The following is a 22,775-nucleotide window of genomic DNA, read 5'->3' on the forward strand; positions in this document are numbered from 1 at the left end:
TTTTTGGAGGTTAAACTAAAAGTGAGCACAACCTAAATGTCAGTGAATTTCATCATCGTATGGTAGGCCAAAGTTTAAAACAGAAGTCAGTCTCCTATCTGTGATGGATGTTTATTTACAGTTTGGTTGATGGTTCCAATAAAATAATCATTAATTTCTTCTTTAATTCTCCTAACCAGAAAACATAAGGCCTCTAAAGAATCACCTGAGCCCAGAGAGAGAGCAGACAACAGGGAACAGGTGAGGAAGAGGAGCGAAACAATTCTGTTCAGAGGGCTGGATCTACATCCAAAAGCTTTCTTACTTTTAGTATTTTACTGGCCCTGTCTTGCTTGCTCGTCATTTTGGTGTTACCTGATCAACTTCAAGAACTTGGACAGTTTCTTACCAAGTATAAAGTGTCATTTTGTCGCAGCCTGCTGAACCAGCCTGTCTGTTTTCATGCCCAAAGCGCGCCCTGTTTGCTTCCGTGTCAGGAGTCCGTCGCATCTCCCAACAGCTGTTTGAACGAACCATTTCGACTGATTTCGCCATTTTCACCAAATGTTTTAAAGTGTATAACAACAAATGTGTCTAAATTTACAAATACAGTAAACCGTAAACAATAAATAAAACTTCTTTGTCACCCGTGGAGAAAGTCCCCAGACTCCCTTAAGAAATCACTCATTTTTGAGACTTGTTGCATTATGAGAAACTGCATACTTTGTGAAACGCTGTTTATAACAAATTCTTAACAATTCTGGCCTAATTGTTAATTTGGCAAATGTTATACATGAAGATTTGTCTTTCTTAGTGAAAAAACATTGTTTAAAAACTACATTAATCTTGCTTATGCAGTATCTACCCACTCGGAGGCAGCCGGATGACCGTGAGGATGACCTTCACTACGCCAGCGTCCAGTTTACCAAGAAACCCGCAAATTCTCTCTACTCCAGCGTCCATCCAGCTCCGCCCGACAGACACGAGGAGGAAGAACACGCAAGTGTTGATTACGCTGCCGTCAAATTTAATCGTGGCAGTAACTACCCAAGGTGAGCAGCATCTCTAACAGGAACATTACCCTGACTTTAAGAACAAAATAGTATTAGCTTTGAATAGTTAAAGGTCCAGTGTGCAGGATTAAGGGGCAGAAAAAGGAATATAATTTTCATTGTTATGTTTTTATTTGTGAATCGTCGTCCTCGGAATGAGCCTCTTCCGTGGTGTCCACCAATCTTACACACTGGTCTTTTAATAATAACATTTTTATTTGAATTATTTCATAAATGTTGTATAATCACTCTTTGGCCATGTGCATGATTTTAATATCTCGTCTGCAGAAGTCCCTAACTCATTTTTATCTCTGAAAACCAGAAATCAGAAGTCGGCCGGGGAGGATTCAGATCCATTGTACGGCACAATCAACAAACTCCGCTGAACACAAAGGGACTCAACAGCCTGGTATTTATATTAGGTAGTTAATTTATTTAGATAACCATTGATATAAGATAAGACATGTTTGTTAGGACAGACCAGTCAAAGAGACAGAAATTTGTAAGACAATTGTACATTTATAAACTTAAACAGAAATATTAGAGAAGTTTGGCTCATTATTTTTAGTATGGCGCTACAGAATGTAAATGACCTAAAGCCTTTTACTGTATATAATACATGTTTAGCCTATTCAAATTCATAGCAGCACAGACTCAAGCTTTTTTCTCATGTTTCTCATTGTTGCCCTGTTCTGTGGTATTATATTTAACCCTCTACAGCTGCTTGTTACAAGGTAAAAATAGTCAGCAGGTATTGTGACAGTTTGACTATTTCCTTTCGCTACAGTACAGTACCCTTGAGGAGGCAGTTGTCTTTAGTTCTTCCTCTTTCTTATTATCATCATAGTAGCATAAAACCTCATGTTTCTATAAATAGCTCCACTTTCAGTTCTTCTTTCCACAATGACAACTCATCTTGTTTTCCTGTCCGTACTCAGAGTTAAAAATGATCGCTGACGCCTCTACTGGCTGCAGGCGTTGACAGACAGTTCATAAGCGGCGTCTTCCAGGCTGTTGCATTTAGCTTCCAGGGGTGAGTTGCTGGAGCACTCTGCAGACGAGGGCCAGCGCTCCACCCAGGTGTCCTTCCCTAACATGTAGATGAATCTGACAGAGAGGGAGCGACAAGGGAGAAAAGACAGGACGGTTTAATTCAGTTGCACTAAATTATTTTATACAAGACCAAATAACTTCTAGATACAATAGAACTATATTAACATTACACAGAATTACATTTGGTCACAACAAAGTGTAAACGAGTGTAAAATGGAAGATTTGGAAGAACATTCGGTTAAAGAAATTATTCATTGATTTTAAAGGGGCACTATGTAGTTTTGACAATATTAAAGAGCTAATGATACGAACTAAACAAGCTGTTCTCAGAGGAAATGTTTCAGATAAGGCAATTTACCTGTATTTTGGCCCATAGGCCATGTATATGTTATTTCCCTTGTGTCCTACAGGGGGCATTGCCTCATAATAAAACCGATAAAAGACCACATTTAATACAAATAAAATGTTTCGTGCCAAAAACTACTATACTATACTACTACTACTATAAATACTAAATATTAACTATATATAAAATAACTTATTTTGTGTTTTTTGATTTATAAAAACAGTGGCATCATGTAAACAAACTGGTATCTAAAGGGTTAAAATCCTGAAAATTAATGAATATCTGGTCGTTATTATCAGGACTGATGTTGGTTGATAAATGTAACCCAGTGAAAGTTGAATTAATATCAATATATAGTATTTTTATGGCAGTTTTTATACATGGAACATTTTTTGTACTAAATGGGGTCTGAGTAAAATTTTAGGGTTTAGTACGTTTAATTTCAAGTATAACGTTTGGGTTCTTTTTACAACACTGTACTGTAGAATAACTGGTAATAAAAACTCATCTTTGTCCAACTCAGAACCTACAATTATCTTTTGTACTGCAATAAACCTGACCTCCCAGAATTACAGACATTATTTTGTGCCTTTCTGTTTTCCTTGCTCTCCCCACCTGTTGGTGTCGCTGTCAATGGTCCACTGGTCCTCTTTGGGCCCGATGATGAGGTACTGGGAGCCCTGCTCCAGCTTGAGTCCATCTCTGCAGTTTCCATGAGACATGAAAAACCTTGTCTGGCCCACTTCAACTCCGGCCTCCACACCTGATGGTCGGAGGAAGGGATTCAGATAATATGTAGCTGCAACGGAGCCTCAAATCTAACAAGTGTGACTCCGTCTGATACGTTTTTAGATGACATACTTGGCTGTCTGTTTAGAAACCTTCATTGTGAGGCCTTAAGTATCTTTAGGGTTTCAATCTATCATTTTGAAAAAGAGCGATTGAAAGGACTCACCCAGCTTGATAACTTGTGTGATCTCCATTTCGTATTTGTCGTAATAACTCTGGCTGACACTCAGCACCTTCACCTGGAAAACTGAAGCACGAGAAAACATTTTTGTACGAGCATGTGATGACTCTTGCAGTGATGACACCATCAGATTTGTTGGTGATGTTTTTTTTGATGACCTTTCTTCTATCGCCACAGCGAGGTCAAAATTTTCACATGAATATAAAACATAATGTATGGAAGCACATTGCTGCCACACTAAAAAAAGAAAAATGGATCAGTATCACATTAAAATGTGAAAAGTTTGCTGTAACATGAAACTTTCATTGTTAAAACAGTAAATTATTTATCTTTTTATAACATAGAACATTTCCCATTTCTGTTGATATTTTCCTGGACAGATTTCTTAATAATTTCTGGATCCAGTTTGTCATTTTTGTGTAATATTGAAGTTACTGTTGATCTTTTTCTCTGCATATTGTTCCAAACATTGCAAATAATTCATCTTAATGTTATCTTCTAACTTCTGTGTCTGTGATCAATCAAGATAACATACTGAAGGTGAAGTTTTTGTGGTTTTGGCCACTCTTTCTGTATCAGTACATTCATGTTCAGCTGTGTGTGTGTTGAAGTTGTGAGTGTGTGTGGCAGTGTATCGTACCGTGGTGTAAAGTCGCGCAGGCAAACGTCTCTCTGTCTTTGTTGGGGAAGTTTTCACTGTCGGTTTTGGAGACACAGCAGTCACCTGGAGATTATAAGTGAATGAATAATACATTTAAAATACTATCAACACACACGTCGACTCATGCTCTGTTGCAGACACTTTACCCTGCGTGCAGCGGCAGACGTTGTCACTGCAGATCTTAGTGAGCTCCTCTTTGTCCTCGCTGGGAGTGTAGGTACGACTGCAGCGGTGATCTGTGAGCAGAACAGAGAGCAGAGATACAGTATGACACCTGTCAAATCTGTTAAGGCTAAAATATTATTTTTGAATATGACAATGAATACACAGGATGACTTCTACATTGTCAACATGCGTGGTAAAGAGATGATCTTTATAAACACCACATCTGACTCCACCCAAATACACAAATGTATTTAAATGGATGTCTACAAGCCAGTCAAAGCTGTATTATGACCTGAGCTGTATGTATGTGATGTTCAGGATGTGCTCTCCTACCTGGGTTGTAATACTCGTAGACGGTAACTGAGGACGGCTGGAGGAGGCCGACTTTGAAGTTCTGCTGAAGCCTGAAGATCAGGATCTCTGGCTCTTTGTGAGACACCTGAGAGGAGGACAGGGGGAGGATAATTCAGTGTACAGAGAGACAGCGAGAAGATTCATTTAGCAACCCTGAGCTCCAAGGCTGAATCAACAGAGTTATCTGTGTAAAACGTGCAGGCCAATTGGATAATGATCACATTAAGCAGCCAGAAAAAACTCCCCGTGGTGTAAACAAGTTAATCCGACTGCTGTCTACAGTGTTTTACCTTGAACAGGTGGATGATCAGAGAGCCTCTGTCACTCAGGTTATCGACAATCTGGAAGTTATTGATGTAACGGTCCACTGAGTTGGACAACTGGACAGAAACACACAGAATCAGAGTTAGACGTCATTATCCTGATGTAGTAAACTTTCATAAACTTTTATTGGGTTGGATGTTGCTCCTCCTGGATCATCTCTATCCTTTCGATTTATTTTTTTTGGGCACTAGTTGTAGAAGCTGATTACCATCTCCAGGTCTGAGTTTTCAGGGGTGAAGCCAGTGGGCAGACTTATATCCAGAACAACCATCCTGACATCTCTCGGTCCTAAAGCCCTGTGGGGATAGAAAGAGACCAGCACTGATAAATGATACTAAACCTGAGAGGATGTCAACACAAAGACAGTCTCCAGTTTGGTTGACATTCATCAGACATGAACGATGGATGGACCACGATGAGATACATCATCATTCAATTAACATCTAAACTGGACCTGAAATTAAAGTTACAGTGTTGTGACTATGAACATTTTTTTGGGTCTTTTATTCACTTTCTTCAGCTTTAATAAAAGTAAAAAAACATACATGTCGGACAATAACTGACCTCACTTTGATGGTGATCTGGTAGGATTTTTCTACATCTGCTGGAGGCTTTTCTGTCACGGAGCGGAGAGTAAACATTATTTCATGTACAGAGGTTGGAAGTACTACGTCATGCATATAAAAGAAAGCGTGAAAACTTGACTCACCACTGGATTCTTCAATGGTGACGTTGAGCTCAAAGTGGTTGCAGGGAGCTTTCTCATCAACCTCGTGCAGCTGGTTGTAGTAGGTCACAACCTTTAGTCAAGGTTACAGGAAGGGAGAGGAGAGAGATAATAGAGACAAAATAAAAGCTTTGTGTAGGAAAACAAACCACTTACAAACCAAATCCTGCTGTGTTTCTGTATTATGTTTTGAACGTTTTAAATCCCGTTGTTAAAGTTGTACTGATGTTTGGTGCGTGTGTGGACTGCTGGTCCTTTTGTGGGAAAGTGTGCCCCCTGGTGTTGTAACTAAAAGTCAGATGTAAAGCTTCAGCAGTCAGTGAAGGACGGAGGCTGCCTGAGAATAGTTAGTTTGGCTTAATCCAACTCTATCGACCATTAATTTTGAAGTACTCCTCTGGATCATAAGTGTGTACAGAGGGGTTTTACTTTGCGAGGAGACAAATAAAGTCATCAAGCAAAATTCTCCTGACTCTGTGTGGTTTGTCTGTAAGTAACTACTATTGAGATGGATGCAGAGGAATGTTAATAAATAGAAAGGCATCAAAACAGTGGCTTAAACTGAAATGATAAGAACTGCCATTACAATATGTACTATATTTATATATTTATGCATATATGTTGATCATAGATGTGATCGTACCTCCAGTATCCCCTGTCCGTTCCCTCGGGCCACCACTTCCAATTCAAGATTTGCAGGCAACTATGGAACAAAAACACCAGAGAAGAAGACATTTTCAAATCCAGTAACACTTTCAAATCGGCTCTAAGCTCACTGTTTCATATTATGTAGCTCAACTGTGAGCTGTGTTCAGTTTCTCGTGTCTCCTGATCCCCCTGGATTTTACATTGGGTTTCACGTCTCTCACCCTGGAGCTGCGAGCAGCGTAGGCGGTCTGGGGGTTGAAGTGGTAGCGGATTTCCTTGCGTCCTGTCAGCCTGACGTCCACATCCAGACTGAGGTCATTAGACGGAGGATTGCGAATCAGGTACTCTGACAGCGCATGGAGCACCACCATGGTGGACTGGGAGAGGACAGAGAGCAAAAACATCAGAAATGTGACTTTCTTGCAGAAGACCTTAACTCATTTTGACACAAATAAATGATCTATTGGATAAATGAAATAGGATACATGTTTTGCAATGATTAGGATCTCAAAAATTCAAAAGTAAGACTATCTAGTGACTTTTAAGGCCTAAAATGTATAAACATTGATTTATCAAAACTTTGGGACCTGCAGACACCGTGTTATTTAATTGATGGCTCTTTGTTTTCTTTTGTCTTCGTTTGCAGTATTCACATATTGTGCATGCAACAGATAGGGAGGTGAATGCCTTTGAAAAGACAATCAATTGTTGGATTTGCACATCACAGCTCCCGGACTCGCCTCGCTGTTACCTGAGTGGAGCCGAAGCCTCCCCCTCTCCTCCGCTGGCTGTTCAGCCATTTAAACGGCGCTGCAGCTGCCTCCATTTGTCCCAACTTGACCAGAGCCAGCAGGGCGTAGCCGGTCGCCTCGAGAGTGAACAAGGTGTTGTGACTGTCGGGCCAGTGGCTGCCACCTGGAGGGCAGAGACGGAGGGAGGTAAAGGTGAGTTAACCGTTTGCTTACTTACTCTGAATAAGAACGTCTGCTATGTGCCTGAACTGTACACTGACTGAACAGACAAAAAAACGAACGTAATGAACTGAGGTAGGTTTTAAAGGGACAGTGAGTAACTAGACGTCTTTGCAAGTACGATTCTCTGTGCTGTCCAAATGAAACAGGGCCACAACAGTGTCCAGGATACCTCCAACTGACGCTCTCAGCAGATAATCTGTCGGGTTGTACTGTTGAGGGTTCCCCATCAGAGCCAGCGCGTACGAGGCGATGGCCACAGTGTAAGGTCTCCTCGGCTCCACCAGAGCTCTCTTCAGGTAATCAGCCGTCGTACGCATTACTAACTACAGCAGACACACATGGGAGACAATTGATACAAGTACAGCTACTGATAATACCTCATGAGCGAAGTAACAGAGAGGAAACACATCGCGGTGAAATATGTGACACCAACCAACTCTGCAGGTTGTTTCCTTGTGTGATTTACCTCTACGTCCACATTTGGATCAGCGCAGAGGATCCCGGCCTGTTTGGCCTCGGCGAGCGCTATGAGGACGAAGGCCGTCAGAGTCGTCTCTGGGTCGTCACCACGGAGACCGCCCTGGAGAGACACACGCAGAAAAATACATAAGTTTTAGTTTAGTACTGTAATATGTCTACTGTGAAACTGAAATAATAAGAAATAAGACAGAACCACCATCAAGCAACAAAAATGACAAGATGACATTTTTCTTTAACAATGAGACCGAGTACGAAATAAATAATGAATGAGTCATCAGCGTATACAGCACCTACATACAGTGGGTGTTTGATTGTGGATGTTTATATCATTACATTTAAATTAATTAATAAGAGAACAGGAAAGAAAGGCCAAGGGAAGGAAAAGAGAAAAAGCACGTGGAAGAGATAAATTCAGCAGGTGATGTTCTGCGTTTAAGTGTCTCACAGTCATGGTCGTGCTGTAAACGGGGTTTTCCTCTATGAACTTCCCTGGAACATGCCGGTGTTTGTTCTTCACCAGGTACAGCAGAGGGTCACACACTTGCATCTTGTTGATGCCGGTGATGGAGTTAGCCATGGAGAAAACTTTCACCACGTACGCTGTGATCCTGACATACAGAGGGACTGTCATCAGCCGACATTTGGTCACTTTTAAACACACTATATCCAACTTTTTATTAAGGTATTGAATACTAGCATGCATACAAGCCTCTCGAATATTAAATTGGCTATCTAAATACCTCATACATGCCTGTCTTTATACAGAACTCATTCACCAGATTTTCTTGGAAATCAGGTCATGGGATTCAGAGATAAATAACAGAAAATGGAAAATGTTGACGGTACCATGTACTTGCACCCTCCCTCCTGTATGGGGGGTAAGAGCCATCACTCTTTCTGTAAGCCAGCTGGTTCTCATAGCCTGAAAACACAAAACAACACGGAAGAAATTAAAGATGTCTCAATCTACTTATGAAAACAAAGCTTGTACCAAAATATCCATCAGCCATCCATCACCTGTCCACCAAGGAGGCACGTCATCCATCAACCATCCTGATCATCCTCATTCACACATCCATCAGTGTATCCAACTATCTATGTATCCCTTTGTCTATTTATTCATCCATCCATCAATGTGTCCATCCAACCACGCCTCCATCCATCCTTGTATCCAACCATCTATTCCTCATCCATCCATCCATCCATCCATCCATCCACCAATCCATCCATCCATCCATCCATCAATATGTCCATCCAACCACGTGTCCATCCATCCCTCCAATCCTTGTATGCAACCATCTATTCCTCATCCATCCATCCATCCATCCATTGCTCCATCCTTGTATCTAACCATCTATTACTCATCCATCCATCCATCCATCCATTGCTCCATCCTTGTATCTAACCATCTATTACTCATCCATCCATCCATCCATCCTCACAGATTTAGATCGGTCTTTCCATCATCAGTTCATCCATTTAACCTCTGTCTTTACATTTCTGGAAACCCTTCAACCATCCATCCATTTATCCATGTGGTTTTCCTCCTGGCTCACCTCTCCTGATGTATCGGAGAGCCTCAGCCTTGCGCTCCACCCCTACACTCTCCCAGTTGTCGGTCCTCTCCAGGTAGAGGTAGGCGATGAGTGGCAGAGTGATGCTGGCCAGGTTCTGCTCCACACAGCCGCCGGGCATCCGGATCAGAGAGGCCAGAGAGTCCTCACTGATGGAGTTATCAATACTGTCGGCCAACACGTTGCCTGGAGGGGAGAGGAGGAGTCAGGAGTCAGTCCATTCTCCGAGGTTCATTAATAATCTTTATCACCACTCTGTACGTGTCTGACCTCTGATGTTGATGAATGTCTCTGGCATAGAGTTCGGCACAACTGACTCCAGTTCGACTTTGCCCACACGAATCGTCTGCGTTCCTGTGGTGGACGGATACAGAGATGCAAAGTTAAAATTCATAAATATCCCAAACCTGACGTCCATTCCTTGCACAAACACAAACCTTAACCTGCACAGACCACTCGTGTGATTATCTTATCAATGTATGAACCAATATGGAAAAGCTACGATTAAAAATAACTAACTGGAGCATTCAAAAATATGCATTACCTTTGTTTAAGCAAAATAAAAATTAACCATTAAAGAGAAGAGGCACCACTGCGATCTTCTTACCTCCCTCAGCAGATGGGTTCAACACTTTACTCCAAGCTTCAGTCTTCTGCACTCCATCCAGCTGTTTGGGTTAAGAGCACAGTTATGATAAAAGATCTTTACTCAAGTAAATCTGTGTTATCTTTGATTCCCTTCTTAATTTGTTGTATATTAATGTGTGTTTTGTAAACTGTCTATAAATCTTTTTTTTTAATAATCCAGACCATCAACTGTCATTCTGTTCACTCAAAAGTCTGATGTAGCTGACAAACTTTTAAATTAACACCACCGCCATCTTCATCATTAAGGGTGACTCACCACCACCCGTAGGAATTTCTGGACGCGGTCTCCTCCCATCATGTCTCTGCCGACCACCATCACCTCCAGAGGAAGTTTCCCCACCGCCAGCGGCACGATGGTGTAAGGCACCATAACGGAAGCGCCGGCCCGCAGCGTCACTTCCTGTGTGTGTCTGTCCTTGAAGGCAATGCTGCACATGTTTTCTGTCTTCATCAGCACCACCCTCACCTGAACAGAAACCAGTCACAGCAGAATCACTGATGCTCAAGATTTATTTAAAGATGGCTGCAATGTTCAGGTTGATTTTGATGATTCTGGTGTTGAATTTAAATCTATACATCAGAAATCATTTGAACTTCTTTCCTGTTTGAAATATTTTCCTGCAAAAATGCAATTAGCTGCTTCACTACAATCTATATTTAGTTAATTCACAGACTAAATAAGATTAAAGTGTTTCTAAGTGCTGTATCGTAGGCAACTGGACTTGTTTCAGTTTCATGAAGACGTTTCACCTCTCATCCAAGAGGCGGAGAGGAGTTGCAGGATTTTAAACTCTTACAGAGTCGTTAAGGACACATGTGGGTCGTTGACTTAACCGGCCTTCATGAGGGTTGCTCTAGGGCTAAAGTGGCTGTGTAGTGTTGAGGCGGTGGTCTTACATGCAGGTCTTCAGAGCCGTAGTTATGGACCACAGCTTTAATCTGGACCTGTTCGTTCCTCGCCACTGAATACGGCAGCTTCAGGTCCACAAAGAAATGCTTCCACGCTCTGACGTTGTACGGCTCGGCAACACAGAAACCTAAAAACATTCAGAGGCACGTTAGTGATGGGTCTGCTACAAGAGTACATGTTGTAATTCTGCTTTGGACCTTCAGACTTTTTTTTGCTCATTGAGGACAGTTTGGTCAGCATTTGCTTTTTCAGTAAATTGTAGCGTTTAGAATAAGGCTTGCTGTGCTTTTACACTTTGATTAGTAACCTTGACTACCACCTACACCTCCTCCTCCTCCTACCTGTGTGAGGTGATGCACTGATGGCCAGAACTCCCCACTCTGTGATGCTGTCAGGTAAGGGATTATCCACCCTCTTAGAGGCCAGCCTGTGGATCAGAATCATGTCTGTGTTATCACCAACAGGAAGGTCGAAATCACAAAAAAATGTATAATATAGCTGAAAATTTTTTAATTTACATCACATTCTGTTGTCTTCATGTTTATTTTTTGGGAATCGGGGTTGTAAATGTTAACACACGACTCTTCATTAGTGCAGAACACGAGTTTATGTGCACATGACACTGTTGTACAGGACAGAGTAACAGCGATCAATGCTGTGTTTGTGTAATACGGGAAACAGAGTCAGCGTTGTTGATTCTGAGCTGTTTTATCAGCTGTTATCACTGTCCAAACAACATGATGCAACCCAGGGAATTCACAGAGCTGCTACATGTTTTGTCTGACATGATCAAACAGCTTTGGATCGTCCCTGATCCATTTTTTAAGCATGGTGCATCACTTTGGATAAGACTTTTGGGGATCTAGTCACAGGTTAAGTCCAGCATTTTCAAATGCAAGTCCAGCAGCGGAATATTCCACATGTTAATTTGTAACCATGGTGATAACACAGCATTCACAGAGTATCACCAGGAAAGATCAAGATTTCAAGAGGAAGAAGCTCTTAGCTCTTAATTTCTTCCTGGGTAAAGAGCTGACCCGGTAAAGGCCATGTTGCTGACAGAAAAAGCGAAGGTAAGAGCATCTTGAAACGATACTTGACTTACTACGATCTCGTCGTATTGAATCAATCTCTGTCACCTCTACGTGAGTCACATACTCCCAGAACACACCGCTGTTAAATTAAACTGCTGTACTTCAAGTCAGGTCTTCTCACTGACCAAATACTATAATATATTTCACTCACCCGTCCTTGTCTACCTGGCTGGGCAGGTTAACATCCATCCACAGCCAGGACTCGTAGAACTTGGACCGCAGATACACTTGAGTCTCATCCAGGTACTCTTCCTCCTCCTCATACTCCTCTTCCTCCTCATCCTCCACAACCCGTGCCAACGACGGAAGGGCTACATCTTCTTTTGCTGGCCTTGCCATTGCATAGAGAACTCTTTCTTCAGGTTGTCGATGTACATTAACTTCGCGTACTCTCGCAACTATATGAAAACATTTAGAAAAGATTAGCAGGTCTTGATCTCTCATAAATATCAACAACAATCAACAATTAAAGATGCCCTGTGTAGTTTAATTTATGTTTACATGCGTGTGCATGTGTATCCATGAGGTGTGACATACTGTATGTGTTAAATGCATTTCCTTCCTCATTCTGTAGGAATATTTTATGCTGACAGTGTTAGATCCAACGTAACGCAGCTACCTAGCATCCGGGCATCACCTGATATGTTGTTCCTCAAACATCATATTTAATGTTGCTCAAGGACCATCGTTAAAATTAACCAATCACACCTTTGCAATGTTATAGCTTTGTGTCTTTGGAACAAGATTAGGGGGCAGTTATCCTTTCTAACACATGCTTAATGTTGTGAAAGGGTCTATTTTCAACCCATATCATGTCTTCCTAACCCTGACCAAGTATTTTTGTTGGTTGAACCTAATTAAAAAGTGATAGAAAGCTACAAAAAAAAAACAGGTTAGTGTGACTAGAGGTATAGCCTCACCGTTGTTTGCCTCCCCACACCAGACAAACTGCTGTTACTGAGCAATGCATTGAATAATTTATCATAATTATCATATGAATTCTTGAATTATGGCCAAAACTGTGTTTTGTGTGGTCACTGTGACCTTTGGCCACCAAAATATGTTAGAGAAATAAAGTGTGTGTGTGATGGTGAGTAATGGAGTTAGCAGGTGGCTAACGGTATAGTGGTGAACGTAGCAGTTCAGTGTGTCTGAGCTACTTGTCGGTGAATAAATGCTAAACTCTGAAACACCTGAACCTTGTTTCAGTGTCATGCTTGCCACCTGCTGATTAAAGTGAAGCGGGTTAGCCACCGACTTAGCGACAACATCAACCCAGGCTCACTTGAGGTGGACTGACCTTAACGTAGACCAGCTGTAACTCATGCACGTATTTACATAAACATAGTGCATACTAACATATGCTAATTACTAATCGCTAATTTGCTAAACACAAAGTACAGGTTTTAGTGACAATTAGCAACACATTGAATAACTAACACATTAAACCAACACTATGATATGGTTAAATCATACCGAGAAATTTCAAAGCAACGTGTTAAAGAGGTTCAAAAGATCCTGCTAACTATGGGCGCCACAGTAGCTCAGTTGGTAGAGCGTGCGTCCCATGTACAGAGGCTGCGTCCTCGATGCAGGTAGATCGAGTCGGGTTCGAGTCTGACCTGCGGCCCTTTGCTGCATGTCATCCCCCCTTCTCTCTCATCCCATTTCCTGTCATCTCTCAAGCTATCCTATCAGATAAAGCCATGCAAGGCCAAAGAAACGAAAAAGATTTAAAAAATCCTACTAACTAAAAATCAGACAGTAGGTTTGAGGAACAGTAATTACAAGTGGAAAACCGCATAGATGATTCCCGTGATGGCCAACGGAATGGAAAAGTGGGCGGAGCAGAGGTGGTGTAGGGAGCTGTGGTCGTGGGTGGTGGGGTGGTGGGAATCTCGGTGTCGAACACTTGGTTCCTGTAGCTGGCGCAGCAGTAGCGGAAGGCCCGGATGCACTCCCAGCCCTCTGTGATGTAGAGGGAGCGTCGTGTACAGGAGTACGGCATGGGGACCTCCCTGAGGCCGTCCTTACAGCAGCGATTCAGGAGCTTCTCCTTGTAATGACTCTCTGGAGGCAGAAAGGGGGACGTGAGGAAACCAGTCATCAGTGCTGCTAACGGATAATGAATATTTTTTATTTCAACAATTAATTAAATGACTTTAGGCAATTAAATGTTTTAGGCAGCTGTTTTGCTTTTAATAACATATTTATTGTTCATTGATTCAGCCCTCTCACTGCCCTGCCCTTTCATTTACAGCAGCAGGCAGCTGTTTTAATCTGTGGTCTGTTTGTTGTACCTGCCTAGCACCAAACGTGAGACAAGGTTAGGGACTAGGTGATGAAGAGAGCGGATAATTTAGCAGCTATGCAGCCAGATATTTTCCTTAAAAGTTGATGGAGACCTGAGCAGAGCTTAAAAGAGTCAGTACTGAACTTGCATAAGTCAGGTAGACAGAAACACAACTCCAATGGGAGTTTTTTGTTGCTCTATGTCTGCTGCATGTAGCACCTGACAGAAGTTGCTCTTAGGAACTGGTGAAAAGGTGAATGGACCAACTGTCTGTCTGTCCGTCACCATCTCTCATGGGGATCAGATCAACAGTGGACGAGCACCACGAAAACCAGAGTCATTTTGTAAATCAAACTCTTACTGAAGCTAGGAAAACATCTTTTCCCACTTTTTGCTCACGGCTTGTTGTGCAGTTCTTCTTTCCCCAAGTGGCTAATTAATTCACCGGGAAATTAGTTAAATTGAGAGAGAGATGAGCAGATGATGGACATAAAATTTAATCCGAGCCAACCTCAGTTGAACATTATTCAGCTCTGATCTCCAAAGTGATGAGAGGACACTCACCCAGCTGGGCTTTACGCTGCAACAGTTCAGCAGAGCGCCTCCTTCTGGCACTGGCTGGACACTTGAGCTCTGAGGAGAAGAGAGGGGGAAAAACATCTTTACTCTGATGTACAATCAGTTATTATCTCCAGTAAGAGCTCCAGTATTGCTTAACTTTGAGCAAACATGGCCTTCAGCAGCTACAAACAGCACACACAGTTTGTTTGACAGCAACTACTTTGTGTATTTGACATTTCATAATTGATTTTTGTATTGTTTTCATTATGGTATAACTTTGCATATATGATTATATTTTAATATTATCAGTCAACAAGAGAGAAGAAAAACTGAGTTCATATCAGGTGGAAATCAACAATCTTGCAGAGGTGCACAGAGAACAATCTACTGCTCAATGTCAGCAAAACCAAGGAGGAGATTGTTGATATCAGAAAAAAAAAGGAGGCAAAGACACCTGTCTACATCGGTGGAGCTACGTTTCTGGGAACCAACATCATAGAGAACCACAAACGGCTCCATTTCTTAAGGAAACTCGTAGCTACCTTGTCTGCTCGGGGTTTTGAAACTGGCGCTTGAAGCGTAGAGCAATCCTGCGCCAGAGAACACAGCTCGGGCATCTCTGCCTCCGCCTCGAGTGCAGCCGATGTCTCCGTGCTCCACCACGTCCCAAATCTGAGTAAAAGACATTGCAACATTGCTCAGATTCCACATTTCGCTATGAATTGTTCTTGCTTCATCCAGCACCAGGTCTCTTTTCAATGTAACATTCTTTCTGTTTGATTGGTAAAAAAAAAAATAAGTTAGAAAGGTCAGTAATTGTTTTCTTTGCTTAAGTTAGTTCCTGCAGTTTTGATGCTACATTACTCAAACACATCCCTGCTCTTATATATACCCACAAACACACACACACACACACACACCTTCCTCTGTGTAAGTCTGTCCCCTTTGAGTAGATACACAGCGTTGTCCACAGCCACCAGGCTGACCTTCGCTCCTGGATCCCCTCTGACCTGAAAGCTAAAGCTCTTTCCCGGCGAGTAGTCTCGACGTATACCGTCCACCGGCCCGACTGTCAGCTGCCAGAGAGAACGTATAAAGGTACATCAACACAACGATGAACAAAAGTCTGAAGAATAGAGAATATTAACCAACAATCAAACCAAAAAACAAAAGGAGGGGGATAGATGTGAGGAGTCAGAGACTATTTTTGGATGTGGATTAACACATTCAGTGCTCTAGTTAGTATTTGGGGCAGTAGGACGATGTACATGGGATTGAGCCAAAGCCAAAACAACACTGTTGTGTGTTCATGGTAGCTCTTTTTTACACGGTTTGTCAAAATTGAATAAAAATATGTAATATTGCCGGTGTTTTTTATGCTTTAAAGCCCCACTTCAGTGTATTTCAGCATTTTTATGATATTTCATATCCTCTCCTGACATTGTTGAATAGCCACACAGGTCGCCAAATATTTTTGACAAATAACTGTCCAAATAACTGAGTCACGTGAATAAACTCTGCAGCTCCTCAATAACCAATAAGACCTTATGTTAGAGTGACTTCTATCGTTATTAATTCATTCATGCTATTATTAAAAACGCTCACCCCTCCAGTGCAGGAATCAGCCACGTCCACCCAGATGGAGTCTGGTACCACCTCCTCCCTTCTCCTCCAGTGAATATTGTAGAAGGCCACAATACGGAACGACGGCATCATCTCTGGGGTGACTGTCAGTCCGATGCTGGTAACCAGCTGACCGGTCACATCCACACGCTCAGCATCAATGATTTTGCCTTTATTCAGCACCTGAGAGAGTTTGGGGGGGAAAAGTCATTATCAGTACTTTACTTTTGTCTTTTCCTTTTTCTTCTTTGATTTTGTGTTGAAATTGTGATGTAGTGTTCTTGACTCACCAGGTAGGTGATGTGTTTAATGAAATCTCTGTGTGTCGGGTCTGAAGTAACGATGCTCAGGTCCACAGACAGTCTGTCTCCGACGGACACCCTGTTGGTCCTCGTAGAGATGTACAGGTAGTTCTGTCGGCGCCGGTCAAAGGGGATGTAGGGCTGAACAGTGATCTGTTGATTGGCCTGCTGCTCTGGTCTCAGGTCAGCCTGTGTGGTCTGAGCCTGGGAAACGGAGAAGATTAAAAAACAAATGACCTGCCTGATCTCCAAATTCAATAATGGCCTGAACTACTCATCTAAAGTTATCATCCTATTTCAGTCGTTGCGGGGGTATATCTGCTGCAGTCGAGGTAAAAAAAGACACCACATTAATCAGATTAAATGCAGCTTCCTTGAAACAACTTCTTTTCACATAGGACTGTCGTACTCCCCAAGACCTGTTAGCACACTTTAATGTGTAAAATCAGTGCAGTTACGCTTTAAGGTACAAGTGAAGGTACATTAGACACTGAGTCAGTAAAAGAAACAGCCCGTCATACTAACAGTGATGATTTGTGCATTACGAATGTTTGGCATGTTGATGCTGGCTCGGGCAGTGCCGGAGGAGACGACCAGGGGCGTGTCCAGGAGATTCAGCTTGACCAGGACATTGCGGGCCATGGAGCCGTCATGGTGGCTCACCTGAATCTGGAGAGGATGGGGGAAAATCGCTCAATGACTTTAAACACTTAACAGTTTTTCACTCTCAGTGATGGAGCTGAAGGACACGTTAACACAAGACACAGAGGATCAAGGTTATAGTTTTACTAAACACTGAGGATGGGCCTTACTGTAAAGTCGAAGGGCAGACCGGGCTTGAAGTACTTTGCTATGTCTTTGAAGGATAGGACATAAGGAGACTCTACAATTTTGATGCCAGTCTTCTCGGCTTCAACCAAATCACTGCCTGTACATGAGAAAAAACAACAGCGTCATTTCATCAATCTTACCTCTGATGGTTGGACTTTTTGATACCATGTCACCTTAGAAACTTTTTTAATGGATCTTTTACGGTTCATGAAGGGAAATTCAGGATTATTTTTCTCTTATGGGGTAAAAATTAATATTTTCAATGCAGTGTCTTGTTTTTTGTACCACTGATTTAATCTGGAGTCTTTCATGTCTGTAAGAGATTTGTCTAACATCAGTGCTCTCAGTTTCAAACTCATCGCACTCTGGTGTTTTCTCCTATCAGTGTCCTACATTTCCCAAAAGCTGACACACACAGGACAGAGTCAATGTTTTTGAGTTTGTTCAGAGTGCAAAGGTCATGTGATACACATCTGACCCCAGGCTACATTTCAGAAGTGGAATTGTTTGCATGATCCATCAGTCTGTCCTGTACAGGGGAAAAAAAACAAGCTGATTGTCTGATTACAGCATTTTTTGAAGATTTCGGTGCTAAAGGCTACAAGGAACAATGCAAACACATTTGACTGAGTCTCAGCAGATAGGATGACATGCAGCAACATGTTTGAGATCGTGTGACAGCTTCTTGTATAGTCTGAGCACATGAAAGGTAATCAAACCTTTTTAAAGCGCAGTGACGATGACCATATTGATGGAAAACGACTTGTCAAATGGTTGGCATCCTGTTAATATTCCTGTGTACCCACTGACATGAGGGTCTTACCGGTGCTGGTGAGCACAGAGGCCTTGACGTACACAGAGTTGCCGACCAAACTCCTGATGTTTGGGTAAGCTTTCTTGATCTCGTCCATGCTCAGTGTGACGACTCCACCCTCCAGCTGCAGGAGAACAAGAACACAGAGAGTATTTTTCAAAAGCATCTGACAGAAATAGAGGCTATTTTGCCAGCTGTTGAGTCCGATTTAAAGAAATGGCAACCAATATTTATAATCTTGACAATAAAGTCTTGGCTGAAGGTCCAATTACAAGCTGTACAGAATATATGAATTCAAGCACTCATTCAATGCCCTGTGTCTATTTATGTCTATTTTCACAAGCTTTCACGGCCTTTCCCCCTCAAATTCACAAACTTGCAAGGATTTCAAGTGGAAGGAAAATCTCATACCAGCACCGATAAATCAGAGAAAAGAGCTGGTGATTTTTTGTATTGAGCGACTTACATCTGACACCTGCTTCACTGAAGACAACCGTATCATGTCTTGGTTGATCTTCACTCCGAACACCACGTAGGCCGTCCCCTGGACTGGCTCCCCATACAGGTACCTGAAACACAATCGCAACAACTTCAGGTCGACAGTCAGCGGGTTTCGTTCTTGAGAAAAGGAACAAGATCCTCATCAGATATCCTACAGACAAGGTTTATGTACTCATGGGTACATTAATGGGATTTCAGTATTAGGATCAATGGCCCTCGTAACAAAAGATTTGCATCTCCTGACTTCTTCAGGGATTAGTTTGGGGTTAGGACTTGGTTTTAGAGTTCAGAGGCCTCATTTATAAAACGGACTTATGATCAATTTTGATCTCAAGTACGACCAAAGCAGAAAACCATCTATGAGTAGTTATTTATCAAAGCGTGTTGTCTGGCTTCTATCTCTTCTACCACTGCTGTTATCTTGTCTTTTGGTACGTGGCTGTTACTGACTAAACTATTATTTGTGCTGCTCTATTATTATTATTATTATTATTAAGGGTAAATCACAAGACAGGTACCTTCAATTTAAGTTGAGATAAGATCATGAGTGCACAAGTTGCAAATGGGATTCTTAAAACCGGCTTGAGCAAGGTTACAACTGGGTTAAACTAAGTGCAGGGTTGGTATGAGTAGAGAGTCGTTTGCCAACAGGAGTAACAGCTAAAGTTCAATCAGTGGTAATGTGGGTTAATGAATAAGGCAGAATGATGTTGCAAGCATGTATTTGGTTTGTATGAGTGTGTTAGACCGACCTGGCTGAGATCTCGGCCAGTTCACTGTCATCCAAGTTGAGAAATGACTTCCTGGGCGATAATGTGACATTGAAGGCAGGAAGCACTGAAACACAACAAGCCATAAAAATATAGCATAACAGCTAGAGAGACTCAACTAACAGTGAGGCCAACCCAACGGAAAGCACGGTTTCACCCGACCTACCATATTTCTTCACCTCGAACTGGGTGGTGAAGGTGTTCTGCTGCCAGTGGTCGAACTTTGCAATCACTTTCCATGTTCCTTCACTGCCACAGAGATGAAGTCATATCAGAGAAAGCATATAAAACAGATTTTTTTGGGGGGGGGTTGGGGTTTAGGTTCGCAGTCAAAAAGGGTGAGAAAAATGAGTCAAAAGTCTTACTTGACCATTTCAGAGAGAGGAAACGTGTCTCCAAAGATGCCATCAATAGCTCTAGTCCTGTCGATCTGTTTAACCACCACACCTTCTGGATTCTGGAACACACAGCACAATAGGCTAGCAGAACCTTTAATTTAACAGGATATCACATAAATAATATCAGATATTTATAGGTTATGTTTTCAAAGGTCTTCTTGTATTCTGACCTAGAGCTATTAATGTTACAGTGAGATAATACAGAGAAGTTTGAGTTTCTATTAAAAGAAATGAAGTAGTTGCTGATTCATTCTCCATCGATGGCCCTAATCAATTCATTTATTTGTTTACCTGGATGTCTATTGTGACGGACGTCCCGAGGGCCTTAAAGAACGGAGAGGATGTGAAGGCTCTGAACCGAACTGGAGGGGGACAGAGAGACAGGAAGAGAAACTGAATCAGCTGTTACAATCCAAACTCTACAGGTGGTCTGTTACATTAATGCACCACTATCTGTTTTCATCAGTGTCTGCAGTTCTCACCAGTGTCTCCGGGGTTATAGATGGGTTTGTCTGTCTGGATGAAGATGTATCCGGAGTGAAAGGACACCATCAGTATCGTCTCCTCAGAGTGGAGGCCACCGAAGTCCACCTTCAGATACACAAACTTTTTCTTCTTCTCGTCGCGATTCAAACGGTCTGAGGGAAGCTGGGATGACGTGAGATTCAGACACAGGAGAGTTTTTAGACTCATCATGATAAGGGAGCGTCTCTTCTTATTGTTTTGTGTTTCAGTACCACTTCAGATTGAACTTCTTAGTTCTGCTCTTGTCTAGATTGAGTACACATGGCAGCAAATTGGATCCTGAGTTCGATCCCAAATTCGATGATGTATTTGTCAGACAGTAAGTAGCAACAACTTGGGAAAACTGGGTTGGTTGTTGTCTTGTTTACTTCATATAAAACCATCAGTATCAAACTGAGACTGTTGTGTCACCTGTATTGTTTTAAGAGCGTGGAATCCATTTTCCAGGTTGAGTATTACAGAGTCCTGGAGGAGCAGGGTGGACTTTGAGAAGTCCCGGATGGTAATGGATACGGTGACGGGGTTGGACACACCATCTGCCTGCAGGTAGATGTTCTCCTGGCTGTCTGCCCTCAGCAGGTCTGGAGCCAGCAGGGTGAACCTGCAGGAAAACCCCAGGACATGAGGCAGCGGAGAAATGTATTGACAGTTTAATTACTGCCAGAACTTTAAGTACTAATTACACAATTGTTATGAGCGCCATTAGTGCTACTTCATTTGGTCCATCTGTCAGACTGCCCCAACCTCTGCTACTACTACAACTACAAATAACAACAATAATATTAAGTTGTGCTTGATTTTAGAGGTCCTACTGTAATACCACACTGCTAATATTCATGTTTTAGATATTATAAGAATAATATAAAATGAAAATTATATTCTGGGACATAACAGTCACAGGAAATACATCTAAACAGTTGAATAAATGAATTAAATCGATAAATGAATTTGTCTGAGTTCTGAATTTGAGACAATTTGTGGTATCTGGTCAAAATCTTCAAGGTGAGTAGGGACTTGGACTCATCATCTCTGAGCCTACATACTGCTACGATAACCCCACTGCTACATTTTCTGTACCACCACTAAAAACAAAAAAACAAAACATGTCATATTAAATACAATGGGACACTACAACGCCTGTAAGAGACAAGTAAAGACAGATAATTTATGAGTGATGAGAAGTCAGAGGAGAATAAAAAAAATGAAAACACTAAACCTACTATAGAGCTTAGATAATACATGAAGTAGAACAGAACCATCCTTTAATTAGTAGTCGTTTGACCCTTTTATTAATGGTTGTGAGATCAGGCATCCAACTGTACCTCGGTGAAGGGTTAAGTGTGGCTGTACCCGTTAGGTCTTGTCTTCTGCAAAAAAGAAACGGTGCAAATATTAATTTAGGTCATGGCACAGCACTGCCAACAAGGGCAGAGATAAAATAAACAACATGTGGTAATTTAAGTCATTAAGCTTTAGTTTGGTACCTGTGAAAATTAATTAATTAAAAATATTTTGGGGTGGGAAGATGTTGGACGACGACACTTAGGGTATAATCGATATGTGAATTGATATATAATTGTTGTTCATATACGTTTTCATTTTTTCATTGGGTTGAAAAACAATATTTCCATTAATGGAAAGGTGCAGTAAGAACATAACATAAATTTCACTTTTTAAACTGGATTTATGTCCAGATTTGGCTACTTACTCGTGCAATTCCCAGAATCTGTCTATTGATGTAAATCTGAGGAGCAGATTCAAAATAAATAATGACTTCTGCTGTCAGAAACTAAGACTTGAAACTGTGTATATTATTGCACACACATACCTGTCAGGCCAGCGGAGTCTATAAAGAACAAAACACCATTAGTAAAAATAACTTCAAAGATATAAACTGTCCCAACAGCAGCAGAAAACAGAAACGTACCTCCCAACAGAATCAAACTGTCCATTCGAGTTGCTGAAAAGCACGAGAAATAAAATGTTGTGTAGCGTCCACCGACCCATGTTGACTGACTGGGAGCTTCAGTGGACTGTGGCCGCAGGAGAGACGGACAACTACTATATCAGACCCCGAACCCCCCTCCTATAACCAAACAGACACTGTACAGTCAATAGGAGGAGGAGGAGCTTGGGTTTCTGATCAATGACAAGTCACAAAAACTACCGCAGGCCCGGTCGGGAAGCGTTCACACTCC

At 41.8% G+C, this 22,775-nt stretch overlaps 1 protein-coding gene across 2 annotated transcripts; it reads right to left on the minus strand.

The window, feature by feature from the left end:
• Positions 1–1,443: 1,443 nt before the first annotated feature.
• On the minus strand, positions 1,444–22,610 carry LOC140993611 (complement C3-like). Of its 2 annotated transcripts, XM_073463099.1 has the most exons (44): positions 22,505–22,610; positions 22,406–22,423; positions 22,286–22,321; positions 21,900–21,944; positions 20,989–21,178; positions 20,535–20,700; positions 20,344–20,414; positions 20,020–20,111; positions 19,821–19,903; positions 19,637–19,721; positions 18,850–18,952; positions 18,393–18,507; positions 17,551–17,666; positions 17,264–17,407; positions 16,727–16,942; positions 16,419–16,619; positions 15,734–15,889; positions 15,356–15,485; positions 14,817–14,885; positions 13,748–14,029; positions 12,111–12,357; positions 11,207–11,292; positions 10,853–10,992; positions 10,212–10,421; positions 9,915–9,975; positions 9,578–9,661; positions 9,290–9,493; positions 8,580–8,655; positions 8,179–8,341; positions 7,720–7,833; positions 7,423–7,576; positions 7,031–7,194; positions 6,501–6,656; positions 6,275–6,334; positions 5,614–5,704; positions 5,469–5,520; positions 5,113–5,200; positions 4,871–4,960; positions 4,560–4,665; positions 4,208–4,297; positions 4,041–4,124; positions 3,386–3,466; positions 3,046–3,193; positions 1,444–2,138 (listed from the first exon to the last, which is right to left on the minus strand). In XM_073463099.1, the coding sequence occupies exons 1-44, from the start codon at positions 22,582–22,584 to the stop codon at positions 1,994–1,996; spliced, it is 5,292 nt and encodes a 1,763-aa protein (XP_073319200.1). In that variant the 5' UTR covers positions 22,585–22,610; the 3' UTR covers positions 1,444–1,993. The 2 variants fall into 2 exon arrangements, with proteins under 2 accessions (XP_073319200.1, XP_073319208.1); XM_073463107.1 differs by lacking the exon at positions 22,286–22,321.
• Between the last annotated feature and the right edge of the window lie 165 nt (positions 22,611–22,775).

This window comes from Pagrus major, chromosome 1 (genome assembly GCF_040436345.1).
Source record: "Pagrus major chromosome 1, Pma_NU_1.0".
In the NCBI taxonomy this organism is placed as follows: Eukaryota; Metazoa; Chordata; class Actinopteri; order Spariformes; family Sparidae; genus Pagrus; species Pagrus major.